Genomic DNA, 22,077 nt, shown 5'->3' with positions numbered 1-22,077 from the left:
TGAGCTTTGCGTGTAACCTGGCAAAACCGGTAGGTTTGTGTACGGACGTTTTGCAAGCGTCCGTCCCCCTCCCCAACCAGCCGCTTGAGAAGAGCCAAGAGGTGGAGACTGGAGGCCAAACCCAGGGGCGGCACTACTTCAGCTTGTGAGCCCGCCTTTAACGGCCACGGAAACTCTGTCGCCTTGGCCATTTCGCCGAACGGGAAGAGGCAGCGGGAGAGAAGGCGCTTGCCTGCCTCTGCGATCTTCTTTGCGGGAAAGCCGAGCGGAGGAGACGACGTGAGAGAAGCCTCGAGGGCCTGGTGGGGGAGCCGTGGTCCGTTTAAAGCAGCCTCTCCGGTGGAACCTTCCTTTCTTTTGGGTTGAAGTCTTGATGAGAGAGGCCTCTTGGCATCGCTAGGAAAGCTTTTGTTTCTTTGTAGAGAACTGAGCATCGGGGGTTTTGGTGGTTTTTTTTAATTTTGCCGGTATTTAATAACAGATGAGATCGGGACTGCGGTTTTATAACGTTATGATCGAACATGAGCAGACTTGCAAACCGAACCGTAAGAATAATCAAGATGGTATAAACTCAGCCTTTTCTGCTCTCTGTTGAGGGTCCCAGGCAACTTCCTATTTTGGGTATGGCTTCCTTAGACTAAATGCCCTTGCCTGCCTCACCAAGGTTACCCGATCCAGTTTACATTGTTATCCCATGCATCCCACCTCGTGTATTAGGCAGCGCTATTTAAGGGGAGAGATGTCCAATATTTTCACCAGATGTAGATGTAGCTGCTTGTTAGTAAGCCTTCCTTTCAGTGTTGGCAGTGACAATATGATCAAAGCTTAGCGGTCCTTGGATTACCATCCTAAAAATGCATTTGAGTTTCACCTATCAAAATATTTGGGATATGTGTGATCCTGTGGAAGGGAATACTTAAGAATGTACTTAGTTCAAGTCAGCTAATAGAGATTAATTGATCATGACCCATCAGGTTGGTTTTTTTTTTAACTCCTAGGAACCATATAGAGTTTCTCCTTGGCAACCTATCCCTATTCTGGTATCTCAGGTCATCCAGTAGAGAAAGAATGTACAGTACAGGTAGTCCTTGACTTACAACCGTTCATTTAGTGATCATTCAAAGTTATATTGGCAATGAAAAAGTGACTTATGACCGTTTTTCACATTTACGACTGGTGGAGCATCCCCATGGTCACATGATCTAAATTCAGGCAGTTGGCAACTGGTTCATACTTATGACGGTTGCAGTGTCCCGGGGGTCATATGGTCACCTTTTGCAACCTTCTGAGAAGCAAAGCCAGTGGGGAAGCCAGATTCACTTAACAACCATATTACTGTCTTAATGAGTTGTAGTGCTTCACTTAACAGCTGCAGCAAGAAATGTTGTAAAATGGGAGCAAAACTCACTCAACAAGTGTTTCGCTTAGCATTATAAATGTTGGGCTCCATTTTGGTTGTAAATCAAGGACTATCTGTAAATGATTTTCTTGCTTGAATGAGGTTTTCCCACCAGCTTGGAAATTGTTTTGTTCTCTTATGGGGATGTTCCTGCTTGATTATTTAACTTTGTAGACACTGGTAGCCACAGCAGGCTGTTAAATATGCTCTTAGAAAGACACAAGTAACACATCTTTATAAAGAAAAATGAGCGGTCCTAGTTTAGTTTTAGGGATGCTAAGTATAATAGCAGCAAATCTGTGGGCCTTTCCCCATTTTTCTTGAACCACAATGCAAGCATGTCCTACCAATATCCTTTTTTATTCTATATCCCCATGATATACCTTTATCGCATCTTGTTACCCATGAGTAAAACAACAAGACAACCTGCTGTCTTAGTATTAAATAAGTGTCTCTCCCTTTTGTGACACCATCTAAAGGCATCCTGAATTAGTCTTTGAAACTTGTTAGGCCTGTGCAGCACTTTGGATTGGATCTTCCGGAGGTTGCTTCAGTGTGTAAATATATCATCTGCTTGGAACATCTTGAAGCAACTCTTAACTTTTCCCAGGAAAAGCTACCTAAGTTTCTCAGCTGTTTCAAAGAACATTTTGAAGATGGAATGCAAATGCTGCATAGCTATGTCGCCCATTAATATGGGGTGAAATCAGGGGAGTGCTGTAACTTAAAATAGTGATAGAGTAAGAGCTGGACAACGGGGCAACACAGCTTTCATGCCAATACAGATAGCTTCATCTCAGTAGTGGGGAAGGGCCCTATATTAAGCGAATCACATTTCAAAATCTGGGGGTGGGGAATTGATTTTGAAGGGTTCTGGCAAATTATTTTTCTGTATTTTTAAAAATATTTGTATATTTGAGACATTTGAGCTATAAAACAAGTGCATAGCATAGCTTTGTTCAGTTTTCCTCATGCTGTAATGTTATTTCATTTTTTTTTTGCTTTTCCTATATCATCTCATCTTCCATTTTCAGATTTCAGAAAAAATTGGCATCCGATTATCCACTGGTCAACTAAAGTCAAGAGTTCAAAATTACAATGACAGAGGTATATCTTTGTTGAACCATGTGTAAATAATAGCATATATTAAGATCACATAGAATTGAACAACACATTTTACTTTCAGCAAAAGTTCAAGAGTTCAGAATGTGTTGTTTAATATTTTACATAGTTCAAATTTTTATTATATTGTTCAAAATGTTTTATTATACTAATTTTGCTGCATTGTTTCTATGTTTGTTTAATGTTATATAGAAATAATATAGAAAGACGTTACTAAAGAGCAATAGGAACTTGTAAATAGAGTACCTACAACTCAGTGTGTAATGTTAGGTTCAAACTCTTATCTGCTGTAGGCAGCATGCTAGTATTCAGGTCTGATGACAGCTTGAGATCAGTAATACTTGCCAATAATGTATTAAGCCAACCCAGAATTTTAATAAAGATTAAGACTCTAAAAGCACCTTATCAATTTATATTATGAATTATTGTATCTCACTATAAGCTTTGGAGCTGTTATGTATAATCTGGTTCTGCATAACATTGTTCATGTATTAGGTTTAATGTAAGGCTACAGTTTTAAGGCTGGTTTCCTAGAAATAAACCTATTAGGATTTCATTGTTAAATAGGATGGGAAGAACTGTCACGTATGTGTGTTTGAACATAGTAGTATGAATCCTAGATTTTCAAGAGAGCATTCTGTTTATTAATTCTGTTCATGGGCTGATACAGGGAATCAATCATAGACATAGAGAATCCTGTGAAAAGGGAAGGAGGCAATCTGCATTAATTTCCTCTCTAATATCTTCATTAGTTTTTCAGCGTTTCAGTTCAGTCCTTTGGAACAAGGTGCAAGAAGAGCAACGAGGAAGGTGTTAAATTTGTAAGCCCTCCTTCACTTTATGGGAGTGGCTTAGTGAGTCTTCATTGAGATTAAATTCTTACCTGTGGTTCATTGGTTACGAATCAAGCCTTAGTGATAAATAATTTTGTGGACATGCTTTTCAAAGCATCTAAAGTTGCAGACTGCCCAAAGGGGACAATAGAGGTTCTGTGATGGTGAAATCTAATACTCAAAATATCCATGAGCTGGGATGATATAGATACAATAATAAGACTTTGTATTATATTGTTTTTAAATACTTTAAAGATTGGCTTGAAAGTGTAGAAAAAAAACCATTGGAGAAAATGATAAAAACCATCTAGTGATTTTGTTTTCCTTTTTTCTGTCTCCCGCTTTCCTTTTGGTTTTGGTTTTCTTCTGTGTATGTCATTTTGAATGGATCTGAGAGTAGTTAGATGCGTATCTATCCCATAAATAGAGCTGAAGTCTTTACTTGGACGTACAGCATTGTAATGAAAGTTCAAAAGTAGGATGTTAGAAAAGTGAAGCTTGTGGAACAAACTGGAAAAATGTGATAAATGTTGTTATTGGTTCACAAGTCTATATAAAATCAGTAAAATAGAAATGATATAAAATTGATTTATGAACTCTCAACTTTTATGTCATATGTAAAACTGAGGAAGTAGTAAGACTCTTCTTTCACTGTTAGAATAAAAAAGCAAAGGACTTAAACTTGAGAAAGCTCGTGATATCTAGCACTCTCTCTCTTCCAGTATGTTTGCTATCATGTCTATTTTCAGAATTTTACCATCAAGTAGCAATATTAGGTCACCAGTTAGGAGGAATTTCAGAGGATTGCATTAGAGAACAAGTTGGCAATGCTTTGTAATTATAATATGAGAAATTTTCTCCTTTTTTCACTGCAGCAAGAGCAAGAATGGGAAAACTTAAACAAGTTATTAAGACAACATGGCTTAAGACCTGTGTGCCTTGATATGCCTGGAAGTTGCAGAAATGTGCCAGGTAATCCTATTTTTCACTAAACTAATTTAAACTCACTACCAGTAGAATCTTGCACTTGTTACTGTTTGAAGATTTAGATACGTAAGTATTCATAAATTTACAAAATATTATTTATTAGTGACATTTCTGTGCATACCCATTCCAAATGGTTCTGAGCAATATGTGATACAGAAGAAACATTGTTAACCCATCAATGTAAGAAAAAAATTTAGGACAGGTAAAGTGATTTTTTTTTACTAGTTAATGGCAGCGTGAAATGGTCCTCCTATTCTGTAGGATGCAATGTGATTGAAAAAGATACAAGTACTAAGTTATGAAAACTTGAATTTTCGAAAGAAAGAAAACTTACAGTTTTCCTTCGAGCAAGGAATGATGATAACACTGTACATTGTTGAGGTCTTAAGAACACCCATCCAAACTTCTTTCTCCCAAATTATGAATTCTCCACTAGGCCCAAACAGTGCTTCTTCCAGGTGTTCTACCATTGAATGGCTTCTCCTTTGCTAATACAAATACCATCACTTACATTCAACATGCATAACTCCAAGAATTCCTCAGACAGCTTAGCCATTGCTGAAAATGTTATTAAAAAGTTGCTGTCTGCAAATTGTTGAGGTTGGAGCATTTATTTTGACTTATGGTGTAGTTCATATGTCAGGTTGGGATTGGGCTACTAGCTCTTAATCATCTTCGTTTCATACACTGAAGTATGTTACTATTAATGAGCCGGTAATAATGGTGATTGACATGCCATCAAATTGTTGTCAACTCTTAGCAATTTTCTCCTTGAAGATCTATCCCTAACCTTGGACTTCAGCTCTTATTAATACTGCTTTATATTCCGCATTTGAGAAAGTGTTTACATTGGGTGCAAATGGGGCCCACATTTGTGATTCTTTATTGGTTATTTATTTAAAACATATAGGCCATCTAATGTCAAACTCTAGGAAGCTCCAGTGATAAGGTGTTATGATAATGAACCAGACAGTTAGGAATTAAAGAGTTACTTTTTTTTTCTTAATTAGTATCCTTAAATCTGAATTCTTTCAGTCTATGAAGAACTTTAATTATATTGAATTTAGACAGTAGTAAAAAAAGTGGCCAGTTATAGTTATAGAAGCATGCTCATGTTCCAGAACCCCAAAAGTTGGCTTAATGAAATTTATCTATTCTCAGGAAAGGCAAGGTCATACTAAACAATTATGTATGGTCTGTGTTTATTTCATTGTTTAAAAATTGAATCATAATATTGCTATTGAAGAAAGTTTTACTAATTTCTTATTGGTTTATTAGTCATGTGAATGTAAGAATTTGAGGGTAGGCCAGGTCCAGAATCAGACATTACAAAAACTATGGAATCCAACTTTATTGTTGTAAATATAACATCAGAAGCTTTAATGCCTACTAGAATTTCATCGGTCCTCTCTTATATGATACAGAATTAAGAGGATTATTTTTATGTTTCGTTCTTTTCAGGCCTGAGATTTCATTTGCAGTTTCATTTACTGATACTTTTCATTCCTATCCTATATCTGCCTTCCTTTACAGATATTAATTATGCTATACTTACTCTGATGCCAGAGTCTTGAGTAAAGAGGCTGCTATTAAATGACTTTGTGTACTTCTATTCAATGGATATAAAGAAGCATAATATTTCCCCCAAAAATGTTATTTAAAAGCATGGTTCCATCTATCTCGGCGATATAGAAAGTATCATAAAAGGCACTTGCTTTGTTATTAGTAATTGGAATTATTTTCTTTTTGCCATCTCTTACATGGTACACTTTTAGCATTCTAATTGATTTGAGAGATGCTTTAAAATAATGTGTTTAAAAGGCATTTATTTTTTAAAATATCAGACGCAGAGAAAATTGTTATGGACAAAGAGTCTTCTGAAGCACTACAGCATGCACTGAAAACATTACTGGAAGAGACAGAGCGTCAACGAAAAATTATTCGTGGCTTGATAGAAGACAATCACCAGCTTAGGTAAGATATTTTCTTAGAATTCAATTGGATGTTATTCTCTAGATGAAATACACAAGAATTATCGTTCTTTCCCTCTGTCTCCCATCCATCCATCCATCCGTCTCACTTCCCAATTTTCACTTAAGCCCTGTCTTCTGGTCACTCTGTTTGGTTTAAAGGTTTCTGGGCTTTTCCATTCTGCTGTGGCATTTTGGAATCTCCCTGTGTGCTCTCCTCATCATTGCCAAGTTTTCCATTTAATAGAGATTCTGTGAAAAGCTAACATTCAGTCAGAATTCCATGCTTTCAGTGTAGATTTGTTTTCTTGAGTTCTTACTGGGCAAGGAATGACAGTGCGGCTTCTTTGCAGCATAATGAGCTTCCTTTATTACAGTACGCCCAGGTTGATGCTTTCTTCTGGGTTGTGCATTTCAGGAGGCATGACTTAGATCAGGGGTGTCCAATCTGTGGCCCATGGGTGGCATGCAGCCCTGGACAGCTAGTAATGTGGCCCGACAAGTACATAAACTTTTAACTTTATTACATAATTTATATACATTAACTATATTATATATTTTATATGCAGCCCAAGACAATTCATCTTCACTCAGTGCAGCCCAGGCAAGCCAAAAGATTGGATACCCATGATCTTTGGCTATTTAGGTTTTAATGTATTACATAGGATAATACCTTATAATACTGTGAACTAAGCTCTAAGGTGGTTTCTTTAGCTTAGGTTATTGAAGGGGTGATCCACCTATGAATCTCCAATTTTGTTAAACTATACTGGCTATAATAGAATTAAACAACATGTGTGGGCCACAAATTATCCCACTCCCACCCCATAAATAAACCCAGCCCTTTTCCTTTGCAATTCATGCTTTATAACTTCTGAACCAAATCAAGAACCATTATTAAAAGAAATGTGAATTAGCAAATTGTGTGATACAGTCTTTTAGATGTTAGTCTCTAATGTTACTTTTGATTTCAGCTTCCAGGTAGTCCTTGACTTACAGCAGTTCATTTAGTGACCATTCAAAGTTACAACAGCATTGAAAAAAGTGACTTAATGACCATTTCCCCAGTTACAACCTTTGCAGCATCACCATGATCAGATGCTTGGCAACTGGTTCATACTTATGACTTTTGCAGCATCCTAGGGCCACGTGATTACTTTTTGCAACCTTCTGACAAGCAAAGTCAATGGGGAAACCAGATTCATTTAACAACCAGGTTACTGATTTATCAGCTGCAGTAATTGCAGTTGGCAAGAAATATCGTTAAATGGGACAAAGTTCACTTAACAAATTCTCACTTAACAGCATCAATTTTGGGCTCAATTATGATCGTAAGTTGAGGACTCCCTGTATTTAGGGATAGCCTATTGTTTCATTAAAGTTTATTTTTGTTTGGTTTGGTTTTCAATTAGAGATGAATTACGCTTGGAGAGAAGTCGGGCTTCCCGACAGGAACAACGAGCGAATGATTTGGACGTTATTGTGGAAAATGTCAAACATAAAATATGTCAATTAGAAGATGAGTCAATAGCCAATGCTTCTCAGCAACATAACCAAATCAGAGATCTTCAAAAAGATCATGAAATTTCACAGGTACTTCAATACTGTTTGGAGTTTGAAATTCCGGGAAGGTTTGTTCATTATACATGAGAGGTTTTTTAAGAACTATAGCAGCTACAAAACTTAATTCTAAATTGCATTAGTAGTCTGTACTACTATTACTATTAATCTTCTCATCACTCCTTATCACCCATCCCCTCCCACTTGTGACTGTATGACTGTAACTTTGTCGCTTGTATCCTTACGATTTATATTGACTGTTTCCTAGTATGATTTGATTGCTTATTGTACCCTATGACTATTATTAGGTGTTGTACCTGATGATTCTTGACTCTTGATGAATGTATCTTTTCTTTTATGTACATTGAGAGCATTTGCACCAAGACAAATTCCTTGTGTGTCCAATCACATTTGGCCAATAAAAGAATTCTAATTCTAATTATGTCAAAAGCAGCAGGTCATGATGATACTTTAACTGAGAGGTGTCCAACCTTGGCAAGTTTAAAATTCCCCAGAGAGCCATGCTGTCTTACGTTGCCAGGGTTGGAAGCTCCTGCTTTAAATGAATGTGCAAGAAAAAAAGTGAAAAGTGTTATCTTTGGTTATAAAAGGCAGATATTTTCTTGAAAATTGATAGTTATGGCCAGCTAGTACTTTTTTTCTTTTCTTTTTGGCTTTTGCAATTTTGTGGTTTTCTGAACCCAGGAAGTGTACCGCCACCAAGCAAAACATTTGGAGGAGCAAGAAGAGATGATTGGCCATTTACAAAAGGAGCTTTCCAAGCTGGGACTGGAAGAACAGCAGCGTATTGCCACTCAGAAAAAAGTCTTCCGCCAGTTTTGTAAGCAGGCTCCAAGAACTTACGTGGATCAGCAGTAAGAAATTCAGCATGCTTTTTTAACTAATTGTGTGTGTGTGTGCGCGTGCACGTGTACGCGCACACACACACATGCGCATACGCATACATATATATTCAGGAAAGAGTAATTTTATGCAAGTTTTTCATTTCATTTTTTATTATAATATTAAAGGTGATTTTACATAGGAATTCATGTTAGGTAGTCCTTCTCTGCATTGCACATGTACCTTTTATTTTTTAAAAATATTTATGCTTAGGCTTTGATGTGTAAATAAAGAAAAAGAATAATAAAAAAATCAAACAATGCAACCTCCCCCACAACTCCAGTAAAATATACCTAAGAAAAATGTCACTTAGCCCAATTTATCGTTTTATCTTTGATTTTACAGCGAAATATTTGCATTATACCGAAAATGAAAAGTGAACGTATGTAATTTAGCCTAGATTGAATCCTTCTGCTCTCACATTATCTTTCAAATATCAAATAACTTTTTTTTGCTGCACTGTATTTTTATTATTTACTTATATTTCATATTTCTAAACTGCCCATCTCCCTCAAAGAGATAATAACAGCTAAATGTTTGATATATAGTTCTAGTAAATTCATATCTTGAACCCATACTGCTTTTTAAATATTTTATTGACAAATTTATGAATATGAAATCAACACTAGGTGGTACTGGGACACACCTATATCATAGAAATGTCCCCTCACCCATTTTATATTTCCAGCTAACAAGGTTCACACCAGTTCTTTTTAATATTTTCTCAGTTCTCAGTTTGAAATAGAAGTCTTTTTTTGATTACTCTCATTCTATGATCATACAAAACATAAACTCAAACAGATTTACATTTGTGTTTTAAAACTCTTCACCATTAATTTATTAATACGGGCCATTTTAATTTTCAACAACTAATACCTGTCTCAACCATATTCTTGGTTTATATCATCCAAAACACATATCTACAACAACAATATTTATATGATTTTAGATAATGATAATGTACCTGAGTCTTAATTACAAATCTACCCTGTGTTTGCTACCATTCTACATCTTTTCTTTGAGGACATACAAAACGTGTCTGTATGGCTTGAGTTCATTTATGTTATTTACATAATACATTGATGGAAAAATACTGTACAGAATTCCAAAATTTGAATAGAATTTTTAATCAATAAAGTAGCTCAGAAACATAGTATGAGATATAATGGGTAACACCATCTTGGAAATACCAGTTTAGTTTTCATATTTTAAAAAAAACAGTTTGTACTTTCTCCTCCAGATGTTTTAGCCCATAATGCTCATCAGCCACAAGCAGCAATAACAGGGTGAAATTTACAGGGTCTCTAGCATCCTGTATTCATCCGTCAACTGTTTGGGGTTAATTTAATTTTCACCAAAAAAGGGAACTCCTACTAGGGAAGTTTAAGTTGCATATGTTATGTACTGCTTAGGTGTAGGGATTGGGGGGGGAAATTCGTATTTTAATTTTTGAATTGAAAATTAATGCAATTATTCTTTTTGCTCTGTTTTAATTTATATTGTGGTCATTCAATATTATTAATTATTTTCTTGACTTAATGGATTTATAAATGTGGATTTTTTTCTAATATATCATAATATAACATTTTCTGCAAAGCCTAATCTTTCTCAATAGCGTACATATAACTTGCAAATTGTTGCCTTTGTATTTAATGGCTATCTTTGATAGTTGAGCTTCTAGCAGAAATATACAACAAACTATTAAGGAAAGATACTACAGTGAACTAAACTTTGTCTACAAGTTCACATTCTTTCTTATAAAAGTTATTCTTAGGACAGAGTGAGGTATCGTCCATGTTTTAACGTTTGCTGATTTATATTGGCTAAATTAGGGTGTTCCTTTTTTTCAGGATTTGTTGTCTAATTGATTATTATGAATCTCAGATCAGCCATGTGAGAAAAGAACTAAGGTGAGTAAAATGGTTGGTCTTATGCAATTTGTGGACTGATCCTATGTGCAATGACTCAGAGTGTAACACAAACGTAACAAAATCCAAAACGTAAATAAATGTCCTTTATTGCCTCCAACTTGGTCCCACTGTTCAATAATACTCAGTTGGAGATAAAACATACTCAAAAATAGTCTTCAAAAGACAGCAATACAGTCCAAATTTAATGAGCAGATAGAGGTGAAATAAAAAAACCAAACAAACTTCAATGACGAAATGTCCACAATGGAACAGAAGTATTTACCAAATTCAAGGAGATAACAAAGCACAGTCTGTTGGAAGGACACCAACCAAGATAACTTCAGACCAAAATAAAACACGCTTGCTTCTGGCAACCTGTTTTCTAACCGTCTCTCTCATATACTCGTCTCCCCAGCTGTAACCAATGAGGAGGATCATTGCCACTTCCTCTCTCACAAGCCAAGTTCTTGCCTTCTCCTTTCCTCCCTGCGTGTCCTAGGATGCAGAGGGGATGGGCCTGGTTCTTCCTCTTGACTGCCCAGCTGGCCTCAGCCCTTCTCCAGTCTCCTCCACAACCTCCGGAGCTACACCTTCACTCCATGTGGGCTGTTCCTCCTCTCCCTCAGAGTCCGACTCTACCAAGGGCATGACATTATGACTGCAAAGTATACTTTAGGTGACAAAAGTGTTAAGAGAGATATGGTGCAGGAGATCCCCAACCACTCTTAGATTATAACTTGTATCAGCCTTCTTCACTAGTCATGCTGTCAAAGACTGATGGAAGTTAGAGTTTAAAACCATTTGAAACATCACATTATCCATCCCAACCTGAATCATAACTGAGATATACAAAAAATTTTATTTAAAATTCATAGGGTCAACCAGCTGAAAAAACAACCTTACATCACATCCAACATTTTCTGAATAGATTTTGCTTCTTTTGGATGTGTTCAAACTCTTTGGAGCAAATTTGCAAACGGGGGAAGGGAAAAAGCACCATCTTTTTGGCCAAAGAAATTCACACAGTTAAATGTAAAATTTTGTTTTGTTCTTCTATAAATTTACGCTTAAATTAAATGTACCCAATATCCTTTGTAGGAAGTACAAGAAAGAGATCAATCATTTACAAGATGACGGAAAAGATGAGGACGAATTCTTGAAGAATGTAGATGCTACTGCTAATTACAAAGCTCTACTTATGGTAAGGAATTATTGTATAACTCTAGGGTTACATCTGGAATCTGGACAACTTCTAGATATAAAGTTATAACTTTCCTAGTTAGTAAGTTATAATGTGATTCACTTTAGGATTATGCTGAAGGCATTGGTTGATTGTCTTCAAATGTATCCCACTGATATCTACAAATAAAAAACCAAACTTAGAGAATCCATTCAACCCTACACTCCAGTCCTGAGCTACATATCTCCTACATATCATAGTTTGTAAATACTATGTATATCTAAAACCCATTTTGCTTTTGTCAGCAAGTATTCATTTTTTGCAGCCTACCTTATACAGTCTGCTATCTTTTGACTAGAATCTTCATAATTTTTCTCTCCTTTTCCCCATTTTTTGTAAACATTCTGCCAGATACAGAAATTCATCTTCCTGCTCTTATTTACTAATTCAATTTGAAAGATAAAGCATTGCACATTATATTTTATATTTTCAGATATTTTCAAGTAGTTAAATTATATGAATTTAAACATTGGAATTTTTATTTTAAGGAGTTTTTAATTTAAAAAAAAACATTAACTGTGGATTCCTTGGGTCAAACTTTAAGTAGCTCATTATTTTTCAGTGTTTATTAGTATATCCTATTCATTAATCATCTACTTAATTGTTAGGAAAAATGAGAAGATGCTTTGTTTGCATGCATATGTATGAGTGTAATATTTGTAATAAATATTTCCAAGTCTTTCCAGACACAGATAATTGAAACAAAAGCTCGAAATGAACAACTTGTGCATGAAAATATTAATCTCAAGAAAGAGATGGAAATTAGGTGAGTCGGCAAAATAATTTCAGCACAGCATGCATGCATGGATTTGATTTAAATCCTGGATCCTAAATTCTGTGTGAAAACATTTACTATTAACATCAAACAATCTCTACAAGCCATTTTTCAAGTATCTGATTCATGCTATCATAACCACAGATGACCATTTAATAAATTTACTGGGAGCAATAGAAGCATGATCTGGTGAATGTTTGGCAGGGTTGTTACTAGTCTCATAACAGCAACAAACAGCAATAAATCTTCAAGACAAACCATTTCATTGTGAAACCTGACAGAAACCATTTTCTTCCCTTCAGGCCAACTGCACAAGAATTAAAATTTTATAAACACCAAGTGAAGAAGCTGGAGAAAATATTGAAGAACATCAAGTAATGCATTTTGAATAAGCCTTAATCATTAACCTGTTTTGCAGATGGATAAAAATAGGGCCATATAGTGATTATTGATCTGAAATCTGGGGTTAGACACTTTAAAAGGGAGGAAACCAAAATGGGAGCACATCCAAAGGGAAGACAAGGAGTATAACCCAAGCCAAGGAACCCATTGTTATTATAATTTGTAGTTTTTCTGTGATTTGTGTAAAACATCTTGTGAAAGATAGCGTTCTGATTATTTTTTTCTAATTTATGTAGACACTGACCATATAGTTTACTTTAGATTTTGTGATGCCATGTTTGGTCTATAAGGCATGGATCATAGAGCAATTTATTTAGCATATCTCCCTTTCCTTTCTTGGTTGCTTGTTAGATCACATGAGAGCAGTGAAGAAGAAAACCTGAAAGAAAACAAAGAATTTAAAAAGGGTTTGGGAGGGAGCCAGCTGCAGGAAGTTTGCAGAAAATACTTACGGGTGAGTGGATTACTGTTGCAGAAATTCTGCAAAAAAAAAAAAAAGCCCTAATATTGAAATGAAGAAAAGTTTTCTCAGGTCTGCTGTTTGTAACTGTTCTCCTCTTTCATGGCTACAAGGATATTGTGATTACTTATGAGAAGCTTGATGCTTTCAATTTAACCTAGCTTACTCAACACAGAGGACTGTGGTTTGTTTTGGATTCTCGGGAAATGAAAAACTTAGTAGCAAATCAGAGCTTCAGCTCCTGATTTGTTCCCTAACTTGAATTTTGACAAATTATAATTCCTTGAATTTATACATCTTATTTAAATGAGAAAGAGAAGGAAAAGTCAGCGAGCTGCATCCTATGGCAAGAAGCCATGTTTCCCGAGTTAAGTATATAATTGAGCCAGAAAATATGCCTTTATTAAAAGCTTCTGTTCATTCAACATGCTTTTCTTCTAAAAATGCCATCTGGCACCAATAGAATTGAAGCCTTTCCTGAATCATGCTTCTTGATTGTGTTGAGAATAATTCCAGCTGGATTACCAGCTGATAGCACATATTTTCAGATTGCAGAATCGTACCGCTCTGATAACTGCTAAGCTTCGATCTGGGAATGCTATATTTCTTAACAGTATAATCTACTACGATGTTCATAAACGTCATATTTGTAGTGTGGAATATCTATTTTCTTATCATTTGCATTTCAGGGAGAACAAAACTACCACACATCAACTCTAGTCAGGTGCAAATGAAATTATGCTTGTGACTTTTTTTCATTGTGACTTCCATGACTACCAGTCTGCCTTCCAGTTTAAACCATTTTTATTATTTGTGCGAACTAGAATTTGCTTAGAAATTACCTCCAAAGAAGCTTGCAAACCAATGTTAATGTAATGTTACTTCCCAGACAAACCGATTTTGCTTAGTGAAAGCACACAAGAAAAAAATTGGAGCAGTCTTGTTCATGCAGTGCTAAATTATGGTTTGCTGTTGTGCCTGGACTGATCCACTATTGGTCAAAACAGTGTACTTAATAAATATAATATAGCTAGAAAGGCAACTTCACTGAATAGTACCATGCATGTTTAGTTACAGTTGTGCTCATAAGTTTACATACCCTGGCAGAATTTATGATTTCTGGCCATTTTTCAGAGAATATGAATGATAACACAAACACTTTTCTTTCACTCATGGTTAGTGTATGGCTGAAGCCATTTATTATCAATCAACTGTGTTTACTCTTTTTAAATCATAATGACAACAGAAACTACCCAAATGACTGATCAAAAGTTTATATACCCTGGTGATTTTGGCCTGATAACATGCACACACCTTGGCACAAAGGGTTTTGAATGGCTATTAAAAGTAACCATCCTCACCTGTGATCTGTTTGCTTGTAATTAGTATGTGTGTATAAAAGGTCAATGAGTTCCTGGATTCCTGACAGACCCTTGCATCTTTCATCCAGTGCTGCATTGACGTTTCTGGCTTCTGATTCATGGGGAAAGCAAAAGAATTGTCAAAGGATCTGCGAGAAAAGGTAGTTGAACTGTATAAAACAGGAAAGGGATATAAAAAGACATCCAAGGAATTGAGAATGCCAATCAGCTGTGTTTAAACACTAATCAAGAAGTGGAAAATGAGGGGTTCTGTTGAAACCAAACCACAGTCAAGGAGACCAACTAAAATTTCAGCCACAACTGCCAGGAAAATTGTTCGGGATGCAAAGAAAAACCCACAAATAACTTCAGGTGAAATACAGGACTCTCTGAAAATAAGTGGTGTGGCTGTTTCAAGATGCACAATAAGGAGGCACTGGAAGAGGGATGGGCTGCATGGGCGAGTTGCCAGAAGAAAGCCATTACTACGCAAATGCCACAAAGTATCCCACTTACAATAGGCCAAATAGCACAGAGACAAGCCTCAAACCTTCTGGTACAAAGTCATTTGGAGTGATGAGACCAAAATTGAGTTTTTTGGCCACAACCATAAACGCTACATTTGGAAAGGAGTCAACAAGGCCTATGATGAAAAGTACACCATTCCTACTGTGAAACACGGAAGTGGATCACTGATGTTTTGGAGATGTGTGAGCTACAAAGGCACAGGAAATTTGGTCAGAATTGATGGCAAGATGAATGCGGTATGTTATCAAAAGATACTGGAGGAAAATTTGGATTCATCAGCCCGGAAGCTATGCATGGGACATACTTGGACATTCCAACATGACGATGATCCTAAATACAAAGCCAAGTCGACCTGTCATTGTCTACTGTAGAATAAAGTAAAGGTTCTAGAGTGGCCATCTCAGTCTCCTGGCCTCAATATCATTGAGCCACTTTGGCGAGATCTCAAGCGTGCAGTTCATGCAAGACAGCCCAAGAATTTACAGGAACTGGAGGCATTTTGCCAGGAAGAATGGGCAGCTTTACCATAAGGAGACTCATCCATGCATACCACAAAAGACTTCAAGCTGTGATTGATGTTAAAGGGGGCAATATTGAGAACTGGGGTATGTAAACTTTTGATCAGGGTCATTTGGGTAGTTTCTGTTGTTATGATTTAAAAAGAGTAAACACAATTGATTGATAATAAATGGCTTCAGCCAACCACTAACCATGAGTGAAAGAAAAGGTTTTGTATTATCATTCATATTCTCTGAAAAATGGCCAAGAAATCATAAATTCTGTCAGGGTATGTAAACTTATGAGCACAATTGTAAATCTGTGGGGAAAATGTAGTTTCCTTGCTAAATATAGAAATGCAGGTACTTAGTGAAAGTAATACATTTGGGAGTTGGTGAATAGGAAGAAGCCTGATTATCAAATACTTCACAATAGAAAGCCCATCCCAATCGCTGTTGGATCAAAACCCAACAGAAGTGTAGTTCTCTGAGATCTTGTTATTTCAATGGAAGAGTGGAATGTTTGATTAACTGTCCATTTAAACCTGGAATTTTAACTAGGACTGAATTGTGCTCCGTATTCCTCAGGTACAATCAATGTTACTCCAGCCAAGTGGCTGTCTGGAACATTTTATAAAGATTAGTGAATAATGTTTCTTCTTTCTTATATTTTAACTCTAAAGGTATTATCCAGCATTGACTCTATTATCAGAAGCCCAAGAAGATCTCCTCTAATAACACTTATGCAGAAAAAGGGCCTTGGGAAAAGCTGGGCTGAGGAGGAAAGTGGATTTGAGCATCTCCCTACTGTGATTGAAACCTGGGCGGACCAGCTGATGGCCCTGAAGGTACTGGTGGTCTTCGACTGCTCTTTTCAGCCTAGGGACCTGCCCCTGCCCCTGGTTCATCCAGTGAACATCCTTTGTGTTTTCCACATATCTTTGTACTAATTTTCAATGCATGTAATTTCCACATGCAAGTAGTTAAATAATAAACAAATGTATTTCGCTGCAAAGATTTTTTTACACGCTATGCTGAGAAGTCTTTCTCTCACCTCATTTGAAATGTTTTGGTTTTAAATTAAGGAGAAGGATATGGGAACCTGATTTGCCCACAGTATCCTCTTAAATTCTTACATTGACAGCCCAAAAGAATAAGAGTAGCACATCAACATCTTTCTTTTCTTCTTTCAAGATCTTGCACCAGTCCCTGAAAAAGCTATTTCTGCGTTTAGTTCCTTGGCATTCCAAAACTATGCAGGACACTAATGAATATATTAGAGTTGAGGATCTTCAACAAATAGTGGAGGAAATCTCTGAAGAAGTAGGCAATGAAGAAAAGGTAATCTTGTTCAAACATTCTGATTATTCATTCTTAGTCTTATGTGTTTCCTTACCTATGTGGAAATATGATAATAATAGTATGTCATTTTGGTCCTGAAAGTTCATATGTATTCATATGTATGTGATGTGGACTTATAATGATCTTAATTTGCCTATCTATTTAGAAAATGACATCCTAGTTCTTTTCCAGTTATTGTATCCGGGAGAATCCTAGACTTTAGATAGAATGCATCCCCAGGGTTCTATTATGTTTAATCGGGATTGAAATGATCTTTGGGCTCCTTTTGCTTTTATTCCTATCCTACAGAAAGCTCTGATTCCTTCACAACAAACCTTGTATGCCATTGTCTGTCATTTTCAAAAACTGTTTGATGTGAAGACTCTAAGTGGCGTTTACCCTCGGATGAATGAGGTTTATACAAAACTTGGTGAAATGATCAATGCTATGAGGAACCTCTGTGATCTCTTAGAATTAGGTAAGAATCTCTTGCTTCTTCCTCTAACCTGCTCAGAGTCAGACCAGAGTAATGTGGGATTGAAGAAAAACTCAGCTGTGTTCTTTTGGAGTGTGTGTGTGTGCCTATATATTGAAAGGACACGATAAATTTACCATAGGTTTTGCAGGAAGAGAATGGCTGCCATAAAATTTTTACCTCAGATAAATGTTTTTCCTGCATCTTAAACTTAATTGCAAATGTACTTGAATTGAAATAAAAGCTGAGGATGGAATAATAAAATACAGTACACGGCACCAAATCACATTGAATTCTACATATTTTGTTTGGTTTGGTCATATACAAACTCAGCAAAAGTATGTTGCAAAAGACAATTAAACGCAGCGCCAGATTTGCTATTGATGCTTTGGGATTTACGGATTTTAAAAACCCATGTAAGGCAATAGTTCTGCAGCTCCCAGGACTCTATCACGTGGCCACAAGAAAGACTGGAAATACACTTTGGAGGAGATCTGATATCTCCTTTGCTATGTCCCTACAGAAATAGCCGATCCTTTTTTGAGATGTGGAAGGATAAATGGGAAGCAGGTTAAAACCGTTGTATATTCCTCATGTGCATCTTGCTCCCTTCCTTCCTTCCCTTCTTTCAATTGTAAATTGTTATTGTAAATTGTAAATTGTTTAATTGTAAATTATTATTATTTACAGTTTTAATGCCACCCACAGTCGCCTCTAGAAAAGATGGGTGCCATACAAGTTTAATCAATCAATACATTACTCAAGTAAATCCATCCAATCTCTACACACAGTCCTAAATTCTTTTTCAGATAACCTGTCATGCCCCTGTTAGAATCTGACTCCAAGGAAGAGGAGGAACGGCAGACAGGGAGTGGGAGTTTGGCTCCGGAGGTTGTGGAGGAAACTGGGGAAGGGCACAGGCTGGCTGGGCATTCAGAGGAAGACCCAGGCCCATCCCCTCTTCATCCTAGGGCACGCAGGGAGGAGCAGATCAGGGAGAAACATAAATGGCATGGTCTGTGGGGAAGGAAAGGGTCCTGATCTCCTTCATGGGTTGCAGCTGTGAGGACTGTTTAAAAGGACAAACTGTGCATGGCCCAGTGCTGGAAACAAAGCATGAAATAATTTTAGTCTTTCAGTTCTTATCTGAGTTCTGGCATCCTTCCCAGTGTATTATTTCGATATCTGTGGATGTCTTCAAGCCCTTATCCTGCCTTGTCTCATTAATTGCTTCAGTGTGGTTTGTGTTGTTTTTTCTATTTATAAGTTATATGTATTTTGAGTTTGAACGGAATTTCTTCCTTTTCGCAATGATGGTGGGGGAGTTTTTTCTCCGGTCAATGATAATTTGGACCTTTGAAGCCAAGTTGAAGGAATTAAAGGGACTTCACATGTTTTTTGTGACTTTGTTGCTTTTGTAACCCACCCTGGGTCATCACATAACCCTAGAGCTGTTTTAAATGTCTTTTTTCCTCATTACCTATAAAAAAGGGTTTTCTTCCTGTAAAGAAATGACAGGAAGGAACCTTCTTCTTCCATCCCATCCTGTTGGCGTGAACCAAGCCGGTCTTGTGAAATATCAGGGCCTCCAAAATAACATGATTGCTCTGTTAATCCTGTTGGTCTTATCCTCCCACTATCAGCACCACAATCGTTGTTGGTTTCGCCTTCCCATTCAAAGCTCTGGCATGCCTGTCTTGCACAACCTTTTCCTGTGTTGCTTTGTGTGGATGTTTGAGTGGCAACCATTTCGAGAAGCTTGATGTTTCATCTTCTGCTCCCACTTTTACCTGTTGTGAAATGTTGCACAGAAACTGATACGGTGTTTCATCACAGATAGCTCAGCACCACCTAGTGTCCTGGTGAACACTGTTGGAAAGCTATGCAATTTGTTTAATGAGAATGTGGCCTGGCAGGTGGAACAACTGCTGGGCACACAAGACATCGAAAGGTATGCAGATCTTCATAGTTAACTAATAGTAGCTTTACCAAAATGCCTTTAGCCCTACATTCTAAGTGCATAATGGAGGGAGAATTGTGTGACGTCCTGTTGGGTATTTGAAGAACACTGTCACGATCATCGCAGTCACATTATTCAAGGCAAATCTTAGAAAGCTTTTTCAGTTTTTATTGGGCTTAATTTCTAGTGGCCTGATCCTCTTTGCCTTTCTCAGAACATGTTACGTTTTTCACAGTGCTTATTAAAAGTGGGGTGTCCAAAGGTGGATATGGGTGGTACTTTAGGTGAGGCCTGATCATAGGAAAAGAAGGGAATTCTTCATTCTTGTGATATCACATGTAGTGTTCATTTAATGATACTAATTGGGACTGGCAACTCTGTCCCTAAGGATGTTATCAAAGCATGATGTCACATGGCCACACTAATTTATGATTGCAGATCCAGCAGTTCTAGTTGCCATTAGTAGGTGAATGTCACACAATCACAGTACCCTGTGATCATCATTTGCAACTTACTGCTGGTTTATCCATTAACTTTGTTGGAAACTGGCCATGAAGGTCACAAATGGTGATGGCATGACTGTGGATATTGTGATCCTTGTCATTGCCAGCTAGTTGCCAAGTGCCCAAATCACAATTATGTGACCGCTGGGATCCTGCGACAGCCACAACTATAAGGAATAGACATAATAAGTCCCCTTATTCAGTGCCATTGTAACTTCCAATGGTCACTGAATAAGTGATAGCTGAATGAAGACTAAACCTGTACATTTTGGCTGATAAGAGTTTAAAACTGCATTTGTCTTTTTTGCACTGCTATCTCATACTGCTATCTTGTACTCAATTAGCAGTTAATTATAATCAATTGACCACCGTGATAAGATTAGCACATGTTTAAATGACAAAATGAGAGAATGAATGTTTAGCAAATTGATATTTTTCAGCATTATCTACAAGTTAGAAGAACATGATGACTTTTTCCCAGCATTTCATGCTCTTATTAACAACTTGCTTCATGTTCTAGGTAAGCACTTTCTGCAAATTAATGACACTAGAGAGAGAGGCCAAGGCTTTAAGTACATTATTTCAAATGAATTTTGTTTTTACCAGAATTTAAGGGCAACACTTAGGTGTCTTTTGAAATATATCTCAAAGAAATTTGTAATGATGTGGGATTATCCATTGTCCTGGTAAGTCCTTGTGGTATATCCCGCCTCAAAAAATATTAAGAAAGAGATCAGAGGCTACCCAAAGTTATTGCTCAATTGTAATTTTAATACATGTCTAGAAAGTACTATAAAATTATAATTGTAAAATAGTTTCCTCCTCTTTGCATCCTTTTTTTGGGGAATATATGTCTACATGCTGTACACTCTTACTGTCAGAGTCCAGTAGAAAGTGATCTTAGGATGGTTCAGCAAAATTCATGGTAATTACATAAGGATTGTAGACATGGTGTTTTTTATTGGCTACTTATTTTATTGGGGATTGCCAACCATTCAGCAGGACAATTCAGTCATGATGTTTCTGTGAGAGATATGCTATGACTGCACCTTTTGAGAAGCTCAGCACATTTACTTTCAAAGAATTTTAAAGTCTTCCCAGGACCCCAAAACACTTCCCCTTGGATTGCCAATGAGGGATGCTTGTTTTTACTGCCATTTTCATTGGAGGAATCCTTTGTGAATGTAGGTGAGATGACCTTGGGGGAAAAACAACCTGAAATAGCCATGTTCAGCCTTCATGTGGACATGCTTTTATGAATTGTAGCAATATTGCAAGTGAAGAACCCTTCCGTTTCAAAGGTGATAATTTAAGAAATCCTTAGAATGTACAGTATATTCAACCCTAGTTATTTTGAGTGTAGGGTTCTATACTGTCCAGACTGGAGTTTTCCATTCACAAACTAATTATAGCCTGGTTTGTTTATAGTCTACTTCTGAAATGTATTGGAAAATTTACATACTTTACAATATAAATTAATAAACATAGAGGCATACCTTTTAAGTACTCCATTGGATATCTAAAAATAGGTGACTGTTGAATTGAAAAGGCAAAATAATGTTTGCAAAATTACTTTTGTTTCAGAAGTCAGAAGTCTCGCAGAAATATTACCTGCTGTACAGAAGCTGAAATGGATGGTCCAATAATGTAAATTTAAACTTTTAACATATTGACTACCTCTTTATGTATTTTTGAATATTTTTTTATTAAAAATGTCTGAATGGAATCTTGAAGTTTTGTTATTTGCTTTCAATAGCATGGAACCAAATTGAACTTGGTTCAATAGGAGCCAAGTTTTCCATTAATAAGGAGTACTAATGAATAGAATGTTGGTAGTTAACAAGTCGTAAG

The 22,077-nt window shown here is 36.6% G+C and overlaps 1 protein-coding gene across 13 annotated transcripts; it reads left to right on the top strand.

Annotated features, from left to right (window-relative positions):
- Positions 1-123: 123 nt before the first annotated feature.
- On the top strand, positions 124-21,952 carry CEP70 (centrosomal protein 70). 13 transcript variants are annotated; one of them, XM_026714648.2, is made up of 17 exons: positions 124-279; positions 2,434-2,506; positions 4,230-4,326; positions 6,186-6,315; positions 7,724-7,904; positions 8,577-8,746; positions 10,625-10,684; positions 11,783-11,885; positions 12,602-12,690; positions 13,002-13,073; positions 13,453-13,555; positions 16,631-16,795; positions 17,142-17,288; positions 17,598-17,766; positions 19,600-19,714; positions 20,667-20,746; positions 21,811-21,952. In XM_026714648.2, exons 2-17 carry the CDS (start codon positions 2,498-2,500, stop codon positions 21,870-21,872), a joined length of 1,752 nt encoding a protein of 583 aa, XP_026570433.2. In that variant the 5' UTR covers positions 124-279; positions 2,434-2,497; the 3' UTR covers positions 21,873-21,952. The 13 variants fall into 13 exon arrangements, with proteins under 13 accessions (XP_026570433.2, XP_087776504.1, XP_087776495.1 ...); XM_087920375.1 differs by having other exon boundaries at positions 154-302; XM_087920377.1 differs by having other exon boundaries at positions 154-316.
- The last annotated feature ends 125 nt before the right edge of the window (positions 21,953-22,077 follow it).

Source organism: Pseudonaja textilis, chromosome 1 (genome assembly GCF_049901715.1).
Source record: "Pseudonaja textilis isolate UNSWEBS1 chromosome 1, rPseTex1.2, whole genome shotgun sequence".
Lineage (NCBI taxonomy): Eukaryota > Metazoa > Chordata > Lepidosauria > Squamata > Elapidae > Pseudonaja > Pseudonaja textilis.
The sequence above is the reverse complement of the archived record's forward strand: the minus strand, read 5'-3'. Positions and strand labels throughout refer to the sequence as shown.

What these genes read in the sequence shown, in the direction of transcription:
- CEP70 (XM_087920369.1), top strand. An exon ending in ATTACAAAGCTCTACTTATG is followed by an intron (nt 11,886 to 12,601) that starts GTAAGGAATTAT and finishes AATATTTCCAAG; the next exon opens with TCTTTCCAGACACAGATAAT. An exon ending in AAGTAGGCAATGAAGAAAAG is followed by an intron (nt 17,289 to 17,597) that starts GTAATCTTGTTC and finishes CCTATCCTACAG; the next exon opens with AAAGCTCTGATTCCTTCACA.